This window comes from Lytechinus variegatus, chromosome 6 (genome assembly GCF_018143015.1).
Source record: "Lytechinus variegatus isolate NC3 chromosome 6, Lvar_3.0, whole genome shotgun sequence".
Lineage (NCBI taxonomy): Eukaryota > Metazoa > Echinodermata > Echinoidea > Temnopleuroida > Toxopneustidae > Lytechinus > Lytechinus variegatus.
The window spans coordinates 36,691,527-36,710,807 of NC_054745.1; the positions used below are offsets into that span (position 1 = coordinate 36,691,527).

Genomic DNA, 19,281 nt, shown 5'->3' on the forward strand with positions numbered 1-19,281 from the left:
CTATATCATTAAAGAACACAGTATAAAATTCTACAGGTAGGCCATCCAGGCCAGGGGTCTTGTTAACTGCCATAGACTTCAATGTTAACCATATTTCGGCCTTGGTTACTGGAGAATTTAAGCGGGACACATCATTCTGGGACAGTTGTGGAATATCAAGGCCAGAAAGAAATCGGGAAGCTGTTTCAGAATCATCTTTAGAGTAATTAGATGAATAGAGAGACTCAAAAAATAAATGTAATTCCTTAAGAATTTTATCAGTAGCCACCTTAATTTCTCCATTATCCAATTTAAGCTGCCGAATTGTTTTCTTTTCATTATTCCTTTTTTCCAAATTGCAAAAATATTTTGAGCTCTTTTCACCATGCTCCGCCCACTTTATTCTTGACCTCACAATTAAGCCTGCTGTTTCCTTATCAAGGATTTCATTCAAATCCTTTTCTAGACTGGCTAACTCTGCAAATAAATCCTGGTTTTTGTCATTTACATAGTTCTTATTTTGGCATTGTGGAAGTTTCTGTTTAAGTTCTGAGATCTGTGTTAACAAATTGTCTTTAGTTCTATTCCTTTCTTTCTGTTTTCTACTAGAGTATTCAATACAAAAACCACTTATATAACATTTAAATGCATCCCAGATAACATTTGGGTTCTGCTCTGACGACCTATGAATTTCTTTAAATTCTTTGATCCTTTCCTTAATGAAACTACAAAACTCAGCATCATGTCTCAAATAATTGCAATTACATTTCCAATATCCCCTTCCTCGAGGAGGGTGACCCAACAAAAGTGTCATAAAAACAATTGAATGGTCAGAGCATATACCCCCTCGTATATCAGATTCTTTAACCATACTAATCAAGTCACTTGATACAAAAATATAATCAATCCTTGAAAATACAGTAGGACTTTGTTGATGTCTAGTAAAGCCATATTCCCTTTCATGCTCCCTCCTCCAAACATCTACTAGATTAAAGTCTTCTGCATATAAATCAAACATTTCTTTAGCATGAACATTGCTATGATGCTTTTTTGAACCTTTATAATCCATTGGACCCAAAGCTATGTTCAAATCCCCAGCAAATATAATATTAGAGCTACCTAGTTCACATAAGTTTTCAAATACTTCAATAAAAAAGTCTGGGCTATCTTCATTTGGGCCATATGCATTCACCAAAATAAATACTGATTTATCCATTTCAATTTGTAATATGATATATCTTCCATCCTCATCTGAAATACAAGATAAGATCTTCAAATTTAGGGAAGGCTTAAACAATATTGCTACTCCTCTACTTTGGGTAGAAAAACTACAAAAACAAGCTTGGCCCCCCCACTGGGTTTTCCAAAAATTTTCATCCCTGGCTTGGGAGTGGGTTTCCTGTAAGAATAAAATATCATACTTTTTCTCATGAAAAAAAGAAAATAACTTTTTCCTCTTGAAATTGTTTTGTAAACCCCTGCAGTTGAAGGTAATGATATCTAAAGCCATTTTACGTGGACTACCAAACACATTTTTTCTCTTACCACTGCACTCTTATCAGAAAACCCATAGTATTCACCTAAAATGCAATTTATCACCAATTCTGGTTGTTGTACATACATATATTCTTTAAGATACATGAGAGACAACATAAAGACATAACAAAAACATGACAGACAGACAACACATACATAAACATTTAACAATGAACACGTAACACCTAACAAAGATCTTGTATGAATGAACAACAAACAAAAACAATATAGTAGTAATCCACTACAAAAATACCGCTCGGACATTGTCATAGCTTTGTAATACCTCACAAATACTGACAAATATAACTTTCTCTTCACAATTGTAAGCTACCAACTCCCTTAACTTCCCCTACTCTCCTCAAAAGTAAGGAGTGTTTACAAAATGCGTGTACTGAAAAACAAAAACAAAAACGGTTAACCATAGTAATGTCACGACGACTATAATGTCAAAGTGTCTATGATGTCAAAATGTCTATGGAGTAAATAGCTTCAGGGAATTTCCCTCCACATACTTTATCTTGGCGGGATATACGAAGAAAGCCTTCTTTCCTTCTTCTCGCAACTTCTTCAGGTGGGGGAGCAATGCCTTCCTCTCAGCTTGGACTCGGTGGCTTAAGTCATTTCCAACAAAAAGACGTCTGCCTTCATAAGTGAAATCCTTCTTGAATACCCCTACGCAGGTCTTGAATACTTTCTCTTTCTCCTGATAGGAAGAGAAGCACACATGGATTGGTCTGTCCTTGACCTTTCCATCTGCACCTGATTGCTGTGGACGGGGTCCTGTTGGTGTACGGTGAGCCCTTTCAATGCCGACTCCAGCAAGACTTGGATCTACCTTGCTCAAAAAGCCAAGCAGGAACTTCTTGCACCCTCCATCACCCTCCTTGCCTTCTGGAATGTTGAAAAATACTACGTTATTACGCCTAGATCTGTTCTCTAGATCGTCAACTAGGGAGCTCACTTCTTGTTGCTAGTAAATTGTGTTAGAGTAGCGGGAGAGTGAACGAGACATAGAGTGAGAGAGAGGATGAGAGAGGGGGGAGAGAGTATGTGTGAGAGGAGGGGGATAGTGAGAGGGGAGAGGAGAATAGTGATAAGGGGGGGGGTAGTGAGAGGGAGAGAGAGAGGGGGGCTAGCGAGAGAGTGTGTGAGAGAGGGAGAGAGAGGGATAGTGTAATATAGACAAGGGGATAGTGAGAGGGAGAGAGAGAGGGGGGGATAGTGTGAGAGGGAGAGGGAGAGAGGGACTGATATTTCCATCTAAGCATGATCAAATAAATCCCCCCTCCCTTCCCCCACAAAAAACCCACCACCACCACATTTATGCAGGCCTATAAGTATCCAAAAGGAGGGGACAAGGCAAGAGAATAAAACAGAGAGGAAGGAGAAAGGAGGAAGGGGAAGAGAGGGCCACTGGCGACGCATTCCTTCATCACGGCCTGGAAATACCTATGCAGGGAGTACGGCTTCACACACAAACAGGCTTCATGAGTCCAAGGAGAGTGAATTTCACATTCACTTTGCTTCCAATTCTGAAGCTTCCTCCAATTGTTGTGGCAATTGAACGCAGCACAGCTGCCACCTGAACTTCTCCGATTAATGCTCATTGTGAATCTTACAAGAAATCTGCTCAATTGGTCCAAAATAAAAAAAATCCAACGAATGTACCAAATACCCTATTGACTTGTGTACTATAAAAGTTGATTCGCCCACCGCAGCATGGCGACCAGTCTGCTGCCCTCTCACGTTGTGAAATTGGTCTATAGATATCATTTACCCAGGGAAGCCACTTCAGTTCTGAAAACTATTCTCCCAGCTATTATTTTTTTTACAAGAATGCTTAGAAACGTAGAATGTCCAGTTTTCAGGTTGGAAAATCGGAAAAATTTGGCTCACGTTTCTCGCTCGCATCAATTATTTTATCAATTATATTGAGCAACTCATTCTATTCCTGGTTACAAAAAAGAAGTATGAATTATGAAATGTCCAGTTTTCAGGTTGGAATATCACAAATTTTAAGCTTGCGGTTCGCGCTCTCATTATTTAGTTCATGAGATATATATTCTATTCATGAGTCACTTAATGCAGTCCTTAAAAGATTACTTTCTGAAGCCTGTTGCATAGAACTTTTTACCTGAGAAAACTCTGGTATAAGCTGAAAACTAAGGTTAGTCTGATTTCCGCCATTGACTTTAGCACAGGGCAAAAACTCCTGTAAAAACAACCTGAGTTTTCTCAGGTAAAAAGTTTCATGCAACGGGCCCCAGGTCAGTATATAAACAAATTACAGCTCGCCCTCGCATTAATTCTTTAGAAAGATACACATCTTTCTCACGATTACAAAAAATGCTCCGAATGCTCACTTCACGTCTTGTTACATGAAATGTCTACTAGTTTCAGCTTGCGATTCGCGGTTTCAACATCTCACAAGGATCATTATTAGTATTATTTTTATTTTTATTACCAGCAGAAGCTGTATGACATCCCCTCCAATACAAATCCTATTATCTAGAGGTTGCTCGCACGCTTCCAACACACTTGATCCCCTGCATCTTTAATTAAACCATTTGCTTATAGGCAGCAATTGCTCAGATAAAATCGAAATTAGCCTCTGCTTGATCAGGGCGCCATTCTTAATGAAATACATGCTTTGGCCCCAACACACGCATGTATCATCGATCGTTATTACTATCATTCCATAATATCGTGTAATCTTGTAATGACAACATCGTTTTTGTTACCAAAATGAATTATTTTCATTTTCGGAAATACGAACCTTATTTAATTTTCGGATTAACGAACCTTATTTCGTTTTCGGATTAACGAACCTTATTTCGTTTTCGGATTAACGAACCTTCGGAATTACGAACCTTATTTCGTTTTCGGATGAACGAACCTTCGGAATTACGAACCTTATTTTGTTTTCGAATGAACGAACCTTCGGAATTACGAACCTTCGGAATTTCGTTTACGGAAATACGAACCTTCGGAATTACGAACCTTATTTCATTTTCGGATTGACCGAACCTTCGGAATTACGAAGCTTCGGAATTACGAATGTATGCGTACATGTACATGTACCTCGATTATCTTGTGTTAGACCATTTTGTTTTTAAACTAGCGTGATCGGGATCTATTGTAGGTTGAATTTTTGATTTAAGATGTTATTTGTTTTCTTTTCTTTTATTCTTTAATTTCTGTTTCCCTTTTAATTCTTTTCCCTTATTATTTCTTTCCCTTCTTTCCTTCCCTGTTTCCTTTCCGTTTTTCTTCTGTCTTTGTTTCTTTCAAATAATGAAGGAATTATTTTTCTTTCGTTCTTCCCTTCTTTCTTTCTCTTTTTTCTTACTTTTCTCTTTTCTCTCAATATATTTTTTCTTTCACACATTCATTCATCTTCCCTTCCTTTATTTTAATTATTTCTTTCTTTATTCATTTCAAGTAATGACAGAAACCGTTATCTGTCCTTTATTCTGTCTTTCAACGTTTTAATCATACTTTTTTCTTTGAATTTTCCTTATTTTTTTCTTTCTTTCCTCTCAATTAATTTCTTGCTTCCATCTTTCTTCCACTGGCACTCCCTTCCCTTTCTTGATATATTTTGTTAACAAGTCTAACATTGTGTGGCCTTTTTTTGTTGTTGATTTTTTGGCCTGGCTCGGTCGATCCTATGTAGTGCTTTGCCGATTGTCCCGTATTTAATTTTGTGAAATCTGGTCACCCCGGCTGGAACGTCGAAGCTATTATCGCAATGAATCTAAACTTTTCGACATATAGATACATGCATATACTCTCGGACGAAGGCCTTCCCCGAGTCTTGACATTTTTTCAGTGCTCATTTATCAATTCCTTTCGCTGGAATAGTCACAATGATCGTTGATTACGATACAACGTTACGACGTGTTTATGACTTCGGTCATGCGCGAGGTCGACTCATGATATTTCATCGCCTCCTTTTTTTGCCACGATCTTTCTTTGATTTCTTTAAAGGGGGTTGTCGATTACGATCCGACGTTGGTGTGTTCTTTCGACATCACATCATGCACGGAAGGCAAGAGCCCCACTTATTGTCATTTTATCTCATTTCGGTATTGATATTTTATAAACCTTTATCCTAATAAGCGGGGTATATAGGGGGCCGGGGGGGAGCAAAAAAAACCCTCTCATATCGGGGAAAATTGTTCTTTCTCACATCATAAAAAGTAGACGCGCAAAAAGCGAACCCCAGCAAAACTGGTTGTGCTCATCGATTTTTTTATTTGGTTATTTTGTTATTGTGCAGTCTGGGAGAGTCTTGCTCCCCGTCCACGCCGACCCCTCTCCTTTGATCACATCCACTTCCCAATTTATGACAGGATGTTCTTAGAAATGGGGGGGGTATTAATTATCTGATGCGTCAACAACAATGAATAAGGATATTCTTTTCAATTCGGTTCAAATCGGGTCTTTAAAACCCCCACCCTGTAAAAAGTATAAATTTACCCAAATGTGCAGATTTAACAAGTTTGTCTTTTTGCTAAAACATCTGATTACATCTGCTCTCGATTGCGGTGTTACTTACATCGGTAGATATTCGGATTGGGAAGATGATAATAATCAACATGATCAAAGTAAAGATTACTTGTCCAACGCATTTATTACGCGCAATTTTATGAAAAGTTATAGATGGGTTTAAAACGAATATTAATATCCTTGATACACTTATATGATGATCGTCGAAGTAAAGATTAACCATTAACCATAAAGATTAATCATTTTTACGAACTGCGGTTTTATATTGATAAATTAGTTGGATATCATTTAGGGTCTAGACATTGTTTCAATTATTTCATTTCAGTAAAACAATATTTTCCTTCGAATATATTTTGTTATATGAATTGGAAATGATAAAACGAAATCACAAAACCAAACCACAGCTTGGTACAATACATAATTCAGTGTTATATGGAAGATAAAAATAATAATACATGAGATTTGTAAATCGCACTTTCCATCTTGATTAGATGCTCAATGTGCTCCAGAGCAGAACAACAAAACTATTTGCATATATGTAACTATTACAAACTTTCCTAACGCATTTAGCTTAAATGCTTAAACCCAAGCAAAACTATGTTTTTGAAAGCTTCTATGACGTGTTGTATGGAATGGGTACTTAACGAGTTAATTATCACTTGCCAACAAAGCAAGAATGGAGCTATACAAACCCTTCTTTTCTTTATTAAGAATTTTAGCGGGTGCTCACGCAAACGCTAACTATCAAACCTAACTTCTTTTCGGGGAACAGAAGAATAAAAGCCCGTCCGGGTTCACCTCTATACAATACAGTCGAAAATCCCTTTAATCACCACGCTCGATATCCCCCGCTATATTTTCTCTTTCTCTCCCTTTCCCCTCCTTTTTACCACCCCCCCCCCTATTTATTCACTCTTTTCCTTCTTGCTCCCCTTCATATTTTTCTCTTTTCCCTCCTTCTGCTGTCCCTCTATATATTTTTTTCCCTTTCCTTCTTTTTTCCCTTTCCTTTATCCCTTCTGTTTCCTTTCCCCCTTCCTTTTCTGTGCCCCCTTTCACTCCTTGATTTGTTTCTCCCCTTTATTTTCTATTGCTTTCCCTTCCCCTTCTTTTGTAATACCCCCTCCGTTATATTGCGAAACAACAGTTTCTTGTATTCTATAGAAATGTATAAGTAGCTTAATTTAACATAGCATTATATGTTGGGAAGAGAGAAAGAGTAGTTTTAGAGAGGGATTGAGAAAGAACTAAACGATAAATGAAAATAAATTTGATGATGAGAGGTGCATATGAAAATGATGTCCACAGATAAACATCGGGAAAAGATGAGAGCTAGTGGTTGAGATAGATAAAGGTAAATCAGGAAGGGGATAAAAAATGATGAAAAATAGAGAGGGGTTCCAGTATTTTGATAAGAATAGTCGTATCCCTTTCTTTCCTTTTCCTTGTTTCTTTTCTTAGTCCCTTTCCCTCTCTCTTTCTCACCTTCAGTAACTTTTATCCCCGCTATTTCATCTTTCTCAATTTTCCCTTCCTTTTTAATTTCTCACCCCTTATTCCTTCTCTTTATCCTTCTTTCTTTTATTTGCCTTCCACCTTCCCTCTTTTCTTTCTATCTCACCTTCGCTTTTTTCATCACCTCTGTTTTCTTTCTCTCTAGGTTCTTCTTCTTGTTTTAATTTCCCCCTTCCTTATCTTGTCCCTTCTCCATTATACCTTTTCCCTCTTTCTCTTCTTCACCCCCCCCCCCCTCTATTCTCTTTCTCCCCTTTCCCCTTCTCTCAGTCCGGGCTCCCAGTTTTCTATTTCTTTTATCAGCCTCTTATTACCTTTTGCTTCCGATTTGAAAGATAGTTTTCGAAAAGTTTTACTGTTACAGTGCCGGCCGCGGGAAACGTCACAGTCCCGACCTTTCGTTTGAGGACGCGGACGCTTATTTACAACGGTAGTTGACTTTGGAACGGACTTTTTGGGCCCGTCATCATGGTCGTAAAACTCAGTCCTGCAATGCAAATTGTGTGACATGAGATTTTTTTTTTTCGTTTCGCATCTGCGACGGAAACATTCAATATTCTTTTCGTGTGCAAAATTCTGGTTGCTACTATGGTAACAGCGATTTATCCGATTGAGGACGACTTTCCAAAGCCACATTTGACTCCTCCTAGAGCTCGAGAGGCCGCCCGGGGGGCCCACTTCCATTGATTAGTGGATACCAGTAGCGACCAACCGTAAAAGGGGACAGAGTGGGCAGGTACGTTACGTATATAGGCCTATATAACGTTATAAGGGTCAAAACGATGTTTAAAATGCTGATATAAGGGATATATATTCAATACTTGTAGGGTTTCACAAGCCAAATACTTGTTAAGAGATGCATTTTCATAATCTGGAAAAGAATTGCTTCCCTTGTTTAGCATGTTTAGGGTACTTTTCGAAACCCCATGGTCGTGCCTGGTATCCACTCATCAATGGAAGTGGTCCCCCCGGAATTTGAATCTAATCCCCATTTCTGGGGAATGTAAAACATAATGCCCCTCACATCGTGTGCGAGAGGCATATCGTTTGTGTATAAGGAGTAAACAAAAGAAACAAAGAAACAAAAGAAACAAAAGGAAACGAGTTCAAAGGTACAAATCGCATATGATGTGTACATATATCAACGCATGCGAAATGTTTGGCTGGAGAGGTTGATCTTATCCATGAAATCAATTGCCAGTGATCCACCAATAATCCACATTAAATGTAATATCCATTCGATTAAAAATTGAACCCTGCGGTTGGGGTTCATTTTTGCACCCTGCGGGTTCAAAACTGCACCCCTAAATTTCAAATTGAACCCCTAGGGGTGCAATTTTGAACCCGCAGGGTGCAAAAATGAACCCCAACCGCAGGGTTCAATTTTTGAACCCCAAATCAGGATTCAATTTTTTAACCCATAGGGTGCTGATTTTGCATCAACCCTTCGGGGTTCAATTCTGAACATTTATTTCTTAGTGCTTGCAAGTAAACTTCAAAATTTCTGTAAATAATATCTATCAATATGTCCATCAGTGTTGTAGTCAAGGCTCAAACCTCCAAGGCCAAGGCTTTAATACCCAAGACCAAGGCATCAATCCCCAAGGCCGTGCCTAAAAACCTCAGGGCCAAGGCATTTCAAACTTTCAATATATGGAACAATGAGCCAACAACAAGGCAGCAGTTCGAATATCAGTTCGGCGCCCCTACATGTAGGTCGATCATCAATTTGCCCCCCCCCCCCTTCGAACATCATTTTGGCATCCCTTCGAACTCAATTTGCCTGTTTTTTTTTTTTAATTCAGCCGCATTAATTTAAGCTTTTGGGCAGGACATGTATTTCACTATAAATAAGCAATACGAGCTATGTTGCGCCGAAAATGAAGTTGCATGAAGTCCCCTAAGTTCAAGGTCAATTTGGTGCCCTCGGTTAAACATGAACTTGGCGCCCCCATTTAAAATATACCTTTGCCCCCCCCCCCGAAACATATATTTGTCGAATTATGGTCAAAATTCCAATTAGCGCTCCCCTAGTTCGAACATCAATTTGGTGCCCCGCTAGTTCGAACATCGATTTGGCGCTCCCATAGATCGAACATCAATTCGGCGCCCCATAGTTCGAACGTCATTTTGGCGCCGCCTAGTGCGAACATCAAATCGACGTCCGGGTCGCGAATATTTTTTCCGTACATGGGAACGCTATGGCGCAAGAATTATTCATAAGTTGAGCTAAAAAACTAAAGTGCGCAGGCGCATGGACTGATAGTTTTCTAGCTTCGTCACTTTGTACATGAACGGATGGACGAGCACTCTCTCACACCCCCTACGCAGCCTCTCTCGCACCATCTCGGTTTCTTTATGAAACATGAATGAATGGACTCGAATATTCTTTCATAAAGAAACAGAGAGATGGGGCGAGAGAGGCTGGGTGGGGAGAGATATTGTTTGCTAGGGGGGGTGGCAAAGAACTTGGCCATTATAGCCAAAAGAATGGAGATTGAGATGGAGGTGAGGGGGTGGTGAGGGCAGTATTCGAGTCCATTCATTCATGTTTCATAAAGAAACATAGATGGTGTGAGAGTGGCTGGGTAGGGGGAGAGAGATAGTATCCCAGAGGGGGGACCAAAGAGAAAAGGAACTTATTGGCCATCATAGAGAAAGAAACACTGATATTCGCAGATGGGGGTGACGAGGACATTACTGTGAGTCAATTCATTCATGATTCATATAAAGAAACAGAGAGCGAGTGCTAAGACAGAGCATAGAGACGAGCTATTACAGACAGAGAGGGGAAGAGAGATTGCAAGAGGGAGGGGAAGAGAGAAATCGAAACTTGAAAAAGGGTCGTAGTGAGTGCTCGTCCATTCGTTCATGTGCAAATTGATGAAGCTATAGAACTATCGCCAAGTCCATGGGCCTGCGCATTTCAGTTTTTTAGCTCAACTTATGAATAAGTCATGTGCCATAGCGTTCCCATGTACGGAAAAAAATATTCGCGTCTGGGTCAACATCTCCCTCTTTCGTTTCCCATCTCATTTTCTTTCTTTTTTTTTTCTTTCTCTTGTCCTTATTCCCTTCCTATCTCTTTCTTTCTCTATTTCTGTCTTCCTCTTCCTCTCCCCTTTTCTTCTTCTCTTCTTTTCATTCCTCCTCTCTCTGTCTATTTTCCTTCTCTTTATTTTCCCATTTTCTTCTTGTCTTCCTTTCCCCTTTTCATCTCTTTTCCCCCATCTTTGTCTTTCCCCTATTTCTTCTCTCTTCCTCTATTCCCCCTCTTTCTTTCTTATCTTTCTTCCCATCTTCCTCTCTTTTTAAATATTATTCTCTTCCTTCCGTTTTTTCTTCTTCCTTTTCCCCCTTTTCTTTTTCCCCTCTTTCTTTTTTTTCTCCCTTTTTCTTTTTTCTTTCCTTTCCCCCTTTTTCTCTTTTAATCTATTTCTTCTATCCCCTCCTTCTCCCCTCCCCTCTCTTTTTCTTCTCTTATTTCCCCTCTTCCTCTCTCTCTCTCCTTTAATTTTTCTTCCTATCTTCCTCTCTATTTAAATATTCTTCTCTAATTCCTTCATTTTTCATCTTCTTTTTCCTCCTTTTCCTTTCTCCTTTCTTTTCTTCTCCTTTTCCCTCTCCTTTTTTTCTCTCCTTTCCCCCCTTTCTTCTTCTTTTTTCTTTGTCTTTCCTTTCCCCCTTGTTCTTCTCTTTTTTCTTCTCTTCCTATCCCCCTCTTACTCTCTTTTCTATTATCTTGTTTTCCCATCTTCCTTTCTCTCTCTTTATTCTCTCCCTTTTCCCCTCTCCCCCCTCTTTATTGGGAATGGGGGGGGGGGGTGAGGCAGTTCCCCCTCGGCCCTTCATGGATCCGCACCTGATAGAACCCCATGGTCTCTTATCATTTGAACTTTGGACCTCTTGACGACATTTGATATATCTGATCATAATTTTACACACACTGCGGACTATCGGACCCGCGGTCTACCGGACCCGCGGACTATCGTACACGCCGACTATCGGAATGTCCCCGATTGTTATTCCCGACCTTTCGTTTGAGGACAAAAACGCTTTTTTACGACGGTAGTTGATTTTGGAAGAGACTTTTTGGGCCCGTCATCATGGTCGTTAAACTGTCCTGCAATGCAAATTGTGTGACATTAGATTTTTTTTGTTTCGCATCTGCGAAGGAAACATTCAATATGCGTTTCGTGTGCAAAAATTATGGTTGCTACCATGGTAACAGGGATATATCCGATTGCGGACGACTTTCCAAAGCCACATTTGACTTCTCCTAGAGCTCGAGAGGCCGCCCGGGGGGCCCACTTCTATTGATTAGTGGATACCAGGAGCGACCACGTGTAAAAGGGGACAGAGTGGGCAGGTACGTTACGTATAGGCCTATGTAACTTTATAAGGGTGTCAAAACGTATGTAACGTTATAATGGTGTAAAAGGGGACAGGGTTGGGAAGGTACGTTACGTATAGGCCTATGTAACGTTATAAGGGTGTCAAAGCGATGTTTAAAATGCTGAAAAAGGGGATATATATATCAAATACTTGTAGGGTTTCATAAGCCAAATACATGGTCGTGCCTGGTATCCACTCATCAATGAAAGTGTTCCCCTCCCCCCGGAATTTGAATCTAATCCCCCATTTTTTGGGAAAGTAAAATATAATGCCCATTACATCGTGTGCGAGAGGCATATCGTTTGTGCAGAAGGACTAAACAAAAGAAACAAACAGAAACGAGTTCAAAAGTATTGCATATGTTGTGTACATATCAACGCATGCCAAATGTTCGGCTGGAAAGGTTAATCTTACCCATGAAATCAACCAATAATCCACATTAAATGCAATATCGATTCGATAGACCGTAATGATATCTATCTAAGCCTTCATTCAGTAAGTTTTTCCTCACTCAATATGTACTCGATTTGTTTGATAAACCACTTTCTTATCCATGTCATAATCTATTTAGGTCCTGCATTTCGAATATCTCCAGCCATCAGTCGTAATATACATGCATGTATGGTGCGGGGTCGCGGAAAAGGATTTTGCAAACGAAAAGCAGATCTGTAGGGCCTGTTACCCCCATGTAACACAAAGCCTAGTATTGATTGTACAGCAGTTTTCTACGTTTGATTCTATTGACTAAAATGCACAATCAATCGTAAAAATCAAGTGTATTATTAAGAGTTAAATTTTGTGTTAGGAGACCCTAATATTAGCGTCCGTGAGGATTACGAAAGGTCCCAATTATCATTTTGACTGACGGTTATCGTGGTTATTTTCTTCATGTCTTTTTCTTATCATTTCAGATATCTACAGTGAGAAAATTTCGGAATCTCTGACTGTTCGAAAATGTCGCACTATATTGGAGGATACATACTCGACTGAGCTATGTAAAATTAGAATGAAACCGTGGGACAAAAATGATTATGCAGAGTTTAAAGAAATGCACACCGTTGTTACAATGGTAAAGAAAGACTCTCGGGGAGAAGATATTAAGGAGAAGGAAATACTTCAAGGCTCAGTTGGGGATATATTTTCAGCAAAAGTAAACGGAAGGCTTCCATCTCGAATCCTTATTTCGGCTCCAGCAGGACGAGGAAAGACGACAGCTGTCGCTAAAATGGCGCACGACTGGGTTCACAAAGAACGTGGGTCAGGATTAGAGGACTTGCCACTTCTGTTTGTTGTAAAGTTTCGAAATACAAGTCAAAGAACATCGATTGGAGAAGCCATCATATCACAACTCCTGAGTGATGTTGATGATCTGACGCCAGAGGGGCTAGAAAGTTTTATCAGAGAGCATCAAGGAATCTGCCACATTGTACTAGACGGGCTAGATGAGTATGCTGGGATTTCTTCCACAAGCAACATCTTAAGCATTCTCGGATGGAAAATGTTTCGGCAATGTCGAGTTCTTGTAACAACACGACCTCACCTAGAAGACTTTTTCAGTCAAGGGGATCTGTCAAAAGTATACACGAAGATGGGTATCGAAGGTTTCTCGCGAGAGAGCTCCCATGATTACATTGACAAGTTCTTTATTTCCATCAACAAACCTATGTCATGTAAGAGTGCAGATGGTCTGAAGATTTACCTCGATGAGCAACCATTAATTGAGGAACTGGTAAAAACCCCCCTGTTTTGCCTCATGGTTTGTCACCTATGGTCTGAAGATCTACTTCAAAGTGAAACCACAACTCAAACAGCGTTACTCGACAAAGTGAATCTGTTTTTAATGCACCATGCAAATGCTCGTTCACCCGGCTTGATAGAATCACTTGAAAATCTTACCAACATAATCCTCAAACTTGGTGAAGTTGCTCTTACTGGTTTGCTCAATGATAGAAAGAAGTTAGTTTTTACGTCTCATGATTTTCAGAGAATTCCTTCCATCCTTCATATGGCATGTGCTCTTGGAATAGTGTCTAAAGCAGTTGTTTCACTCGGGTGCATTCCTCAAACAAGCGAAACATCTCAAACTACTATTGAGTTTTATCACAAACTTGCTCAAGAACATGCAGCAGGGAAGTTCCTTGCTCATGAAACAAATCGCTTTATGCTGGCTTTCAAGATTAGTAAGATAGACCGGGTACTATGGAAGATAAACTCGAACATTGGTGAATATGAAAATCTTATTCGCTTTGCTGCTGGTACGAAGAACAGCCTCTGCGTAAGAATAATGGAGAAGCTCCTTACAAATGGTCATTTATCTGAGAGTGAGCGATATCGTATTCTCCTAGATTGTACGTCAGAGTCTGGGGTTAACGTTGGGAATGTGTCATCGTTGATTCGGAGGTGCGTGACGGCGCAAACCATGATCTTAAAGTCACCAACAATATATACTGCTGTTGGAATGCGAAATCTTCCGAATGAGCTAAAACAAAAGGTATTCTAGTCAGATAATTATGTCGAGAGCAAATTAATTTGTATAATTCACATGATTTATAATATTCTTTCTTTGCCATAAATAACTATTTTTTATACCAAATAACATTTTGATCGTAAATAAAGCCACACGAAATCAACAGTAGCTTATAATATACTCCTGTGAGTAAAAAAAATACACCTAACAAAACCCTAACTTGAGGAAAAAACATATGTGATCGATCATACCGAAATGAGAGAGAAGTCGCAAATCAAAATTCCTAGAAATTCCGGAAACTAATAAAAAAGTCAAAATTTTGAAGATTTTTTTTTGTTCATTTTCTGATTCTTCCATGTTTCAAAAATACTCTGTGAAAAATATGAGTGAATTTGATGACGGTAAAGTGATAAATAGACAGTTTTTCTGCGAGTTATTTTTCGGTCAGTTCGAGATTTTAGGATACTTGACACGTTCGACTTGATCGAATTTCGCTTCATACTAAGCTCCGCCCCTAGCAACGTACGCCATTGTTGATTGGCAATTCATTTAAACTCGTGTACAGCTGGCGGCGTCCGACTGGCCGTTCGCTCGCTCGATCGGTTCAATGAGTTTCAAAAGAAAGATCATAAGCATCGCTTTCAATACGTATTCTGAAATTGAAAAGGCGGCTTTTTGACAAAGGTTAACAAACGGAATTCAACTTCAAAAGGGTTATTTTTGTGATAATGCAAGTGTTTGGGATGTTTCGAAGAGAAAACTTTATTTACAAAAGAAAGGGTTTAAAATCTATAAACGTATTGTATGTTCGCGGATGTGGGGTAATTGATCTGCAGTATCATTAACAAAAGAAAAAAGAAGTTTATCATGAAAGCTTGATGGGCTTCATTATTTCCATTTATATTTGCCTTCAATTTTTTATCATGTCCCATTCGACCGTGCCCAGATCTCTTCTCTCTGTCCCTATCTGTTATTCTGTTACCTTCTTCTTTCGTCTTTCTTGTTTTTTATTTCTTCCTTTCTTCCCCTCTCCCCCTTTTCGTTCGCTCTTCTCATTCAGTTAATTCGGCCTCTTCTTTCTAAATCTCCCTCCTTGTCCTTCCTCAACTACTTTCTCTTATTTAATTCGTTGATTCCTCTTTTGTTTTCCGTTCATTTCCCCGTTCGTTCTTCTCTTTTTTTCTATGTCGATTATTTTCTCTTCTTTTCCTTCTTCTCTCTTCCCTCCACCTTTTCCCCCCATATTTTCCCCTTTTCTTCTTTTTCGTTTCTATTTACATATTTTTTCTTCTTCTCACCCTTTGATCTTCTCTCTTTTTGCCGGTTTTCTTTCTTCTTTACTTCTTTCTTTTCTCCTTCCCTAAACCACCGCCTCACTCATCTTCTTTTTTTATTTCCTTCCTCTTTAATATATTTCTAATTCCCTTCTTCCTCTCACCTGCTCATCCCTACGATCTTATTTCTCCCCCTCCATTTCTTTTTTCTCCTACCTCGTCGATCTGCTCTATTTTTTTTACCTCATTTCTTGCCCTTTTCCTTCTCTCTCTTGCTCATCCCAACGTCTTATTCCTCTCACTTTTTCCTCTTGTTTTTTTTTGGTTCTATAAAAAAAATTCCTTCTTCTCCCCATTCGATCTTCTATTTTCTTTTATCACAGCCGTTTTTTAAGGGGGAGGGATGGAAAGGGATAAGCGAAAGTAGAGCAGAAAGAGAGAGGGATGGGAAGGAATAAGCGAAAACGGAGCAGAGAGAGGGATGGGAAGGAATAAGCGAAAACAGAGCAGAAAGAGAGAGGGATGGAAAGGAATAAGTGAAAACAAGGACAAGAGAGAGGGAAATCGGTATTATACAGTGAAACATGAGAAAAAAATATTGTACAGTTTTTATTTTGTTTTGTTATCCTTTGTCTAAAATTTCCATTTTCCTACCGTAAAATAATATCAGTGGTGTAACAGGCAGGGGGCAGGCTGCCCTTGCTGATTTCATCGCCATATCTTAAAGGGGGGGGGGGGTAGCAAAAACAGGAAAGGGAAACAAAGCGAGGAAAGAAGAAATGGAAGAAGAGGGAAAACGAAAAAGCAATGTTGGATCCAGGGGGGTGCACGCCCCCCCCCCCCTCATATTTGAGAAAAGAAATAAAAGGCGCCGCTTAAAAAATAAAAAAAAATAAAGGCAAAAAAAAGAGTATTTGACAGGGTCAGACTTTATCCCCTTTTCAAAATTTTCTTTTACGGCGCCGGTGAAGTGCAAAATATGTGCGCCGCTCGGAAGTACGCCCCCCCCCCTCCCTTCGCCAAAAGCAGGATACGCCTATGAAAAAGTAAGAAAAACATACAAAGCGGGAAAAGAAGGAAAGAAGAACATGTGAGAACGAACAAATCATTCCAAAATACTATGCTAGCGTGAGTAGCAAGAAAGGGAAATAAATAGCAAAGGTGACAAAATTGCAAACAATTATTAACAGCGGGAAATTAAGGTAGAACGGAATGCGTCAAAAGTTCGATTGGAAAATTACGAAAACGGTCAACCATGACATTTTGATAAATCGCTTGAAACATTTGTATGGTATCGATGGGTCTGTACGGAAGTGGATATCATCCTACCTCTCACAGCGTACACATGTCGTAAAGGTGAAGGAGGCCGTTTCCAAACCAATCACTGACTCGTGTGGGGTGCCTCAGGGATCGATAATTGGTCCATTGCTCTACACGCTATACAGCTCTCCAATATCAGCAATTATCAAGTCCCATGGCTTGGAAACAATGCTATATGCTGATGATACTCAAATGTATTTAGCATTCAAACCACATGACCTACATAATGTTACAAGCAGGATTAATGTTTGTCTCGCTGAAGTTCTGTCTTGGGCCCGGAGAAATAGTTTGAAAATCAACCCACAGAAGACTGAAGTGATTCATTTTTCATCTAGGTTTAATCCTGCTTTAACACCAGCTTGTATTGAAATAGATGGGGTAGATGTACATGAGACAACCAAAGCACGCAACCTGGGCGTTCACATGGATCAACACCTTCAATTAAAAGAACATGTTAGGATTATGACTCAATCTGCAATGTGTTCACTGAGAAGAATTGCAAAAATTCGGAATTACTTGTGTAAAAAGACCACTGAAATGTTGATTGACGCTTTGGTTTCTTCCAGAATTGACTTTTGCAATTCACTTTTATATGGCCTGCCTGAAAAAGATATAAGAAAGATACAAATAGTGCAAAACAGCGCAGCCAGACTTATCATGCGTGCTAAAGGTAAAGATCCCATTACGCCCTTGTTGTCGCACTTGCATTGGTTGCCTGTACAGAAGAGGATTGTTTTCAAGATAATAGCGATATGTCATAAAACATTAGTTAGTAAGTCCCCATTGTACCTATATAATCTGATTACTGAATATGTCCCACAAAGGAATATCCGTTCTTCTAGCCAGAATTTATTAACTGTACCAACATCTAAAACATGTTCGTTTGGTGATCGTGCCTTTCAGTTAGCAGCACCTGTACTGTGGAATAAACTGCCTAATAATCTGAGGGCCATCACATGTACTTCCACCCTTCTTAAATCTTTAAAAACATACTTGTTCTCATGTTAGATCATTTGGTTTAGGATAGGTATGTTGCAATGTTTTGTTAATCTTTCATTTAGTATTTATGTATTTTATTCTAAGTATACTTGTATAAGACTTCATTACCTCCTTTGTAAAGCGCATAGAGATTCTGTAGAATATTATGCGCTATATAAGCATCTACTATTATTATTATTATTAAGAAAAAACAGAAAACTTTAAACACAACCGGGCTGCCTAAAATTTTAATTATACCTGCAATTCGATTTAAAATGGCGGCTAGTTTTAAGGTTTAACATGGAACTTGGTAATAATATTAGAAATAGACATACACAGGCTCTTCAATCAATCTTTCTATCAGAAACTTTCTTTAAATGAAGTAAACTGACAACAATAAACATTTTATCAATTATTTTATTTATTTCAAAAACCTTTGGTAATATAAAAACAAATGATTCGACGAGTTCAATTTTTTTTCGTGGGAAGTGAGTATAGAATTGGAGTCTCTATTCACGATACCCACGATACGGTACGTCGATTGGCGGATACTCACATGGTAAAATGTCTTTAAAAGAAATAAAAAATCAATAAAGTTCTTTTCATTCTAGCGCTTTCTTATGGTAACAAAAGAAAGAAGGGGAAGAAATACCCGTTGTTTTCCCTTTCATTCTTCGCAAAGCAGTGTAGGCCTATTGACAGTGAACAGGGTCAAGTCGATTCCAAAGGCGAGGGATAACTAATTATAACAGGGGAACTTGAACTTTATTTCAACAAACCACACCCTTCGCTTATTTTGATCATTGCTGGTATGAGAATGATAGTTATCATGAAGAAAGCTATTTCAAACTTATTCATTGGTTTGATAAATTTCAAAAAGAAAAAATCGTAATAAATCTAAAATTACAAAATGTATATCAATCATTATTTGCTAACTCACTTTGTCTCGTATAAACTTGTAGTGAAAAGAACATTAATTTTACACTCATTTTAATATGTACTAGATTATTAATGTTAGGTTCAATCTTGGCATTCAGGACATCGTCCTGTCATGTCTCAAATTTTTGTTTTATTTCATTTTATTTTTGTTATTTTAAATATTTTCATTATTATTATTATTATGTTTTTTCTCTTTTTTTAAATGTGCACTCATTTGTTTGAAAATATAAGAACAGTATCTCCCCTAATCAATCCTCTATTGAAAATAATTATGACGGGTCTTTACTCGGGGTACTTCCTCTCTATTTTTGTTGTAAAATTAAGACGATTATATCAAGGTTTTTTTCAGCATCACTTTTAGAATCA

General features: G+C 38.7%; 1 protein-coding gene across 1 annotated transcript in view; it reads left to right on the forward strand.

Moving 5' to 3' along the window:
* The first annotated feature begins 12,853 nt into the window (after window positions 1-12,853).
* LOC121417787 overlaps window positions 12,854-19,281 on the forward strand; it is a 30,245-nt gene continuing 23,817 nt past the window's right edge. The window contains exon 1 of the mRNA XM_041611523.1: window positions 12,854-14,428. Coding sequence (XP_041467457.1) covers window positions 12,944-14,428 — 1,485 coding nt within the window. The 5' untranslated portion in view covers window positions 12,854-12,943. The remainder of the gene's footprint in view (window positions 14,429-19,281) is intronic.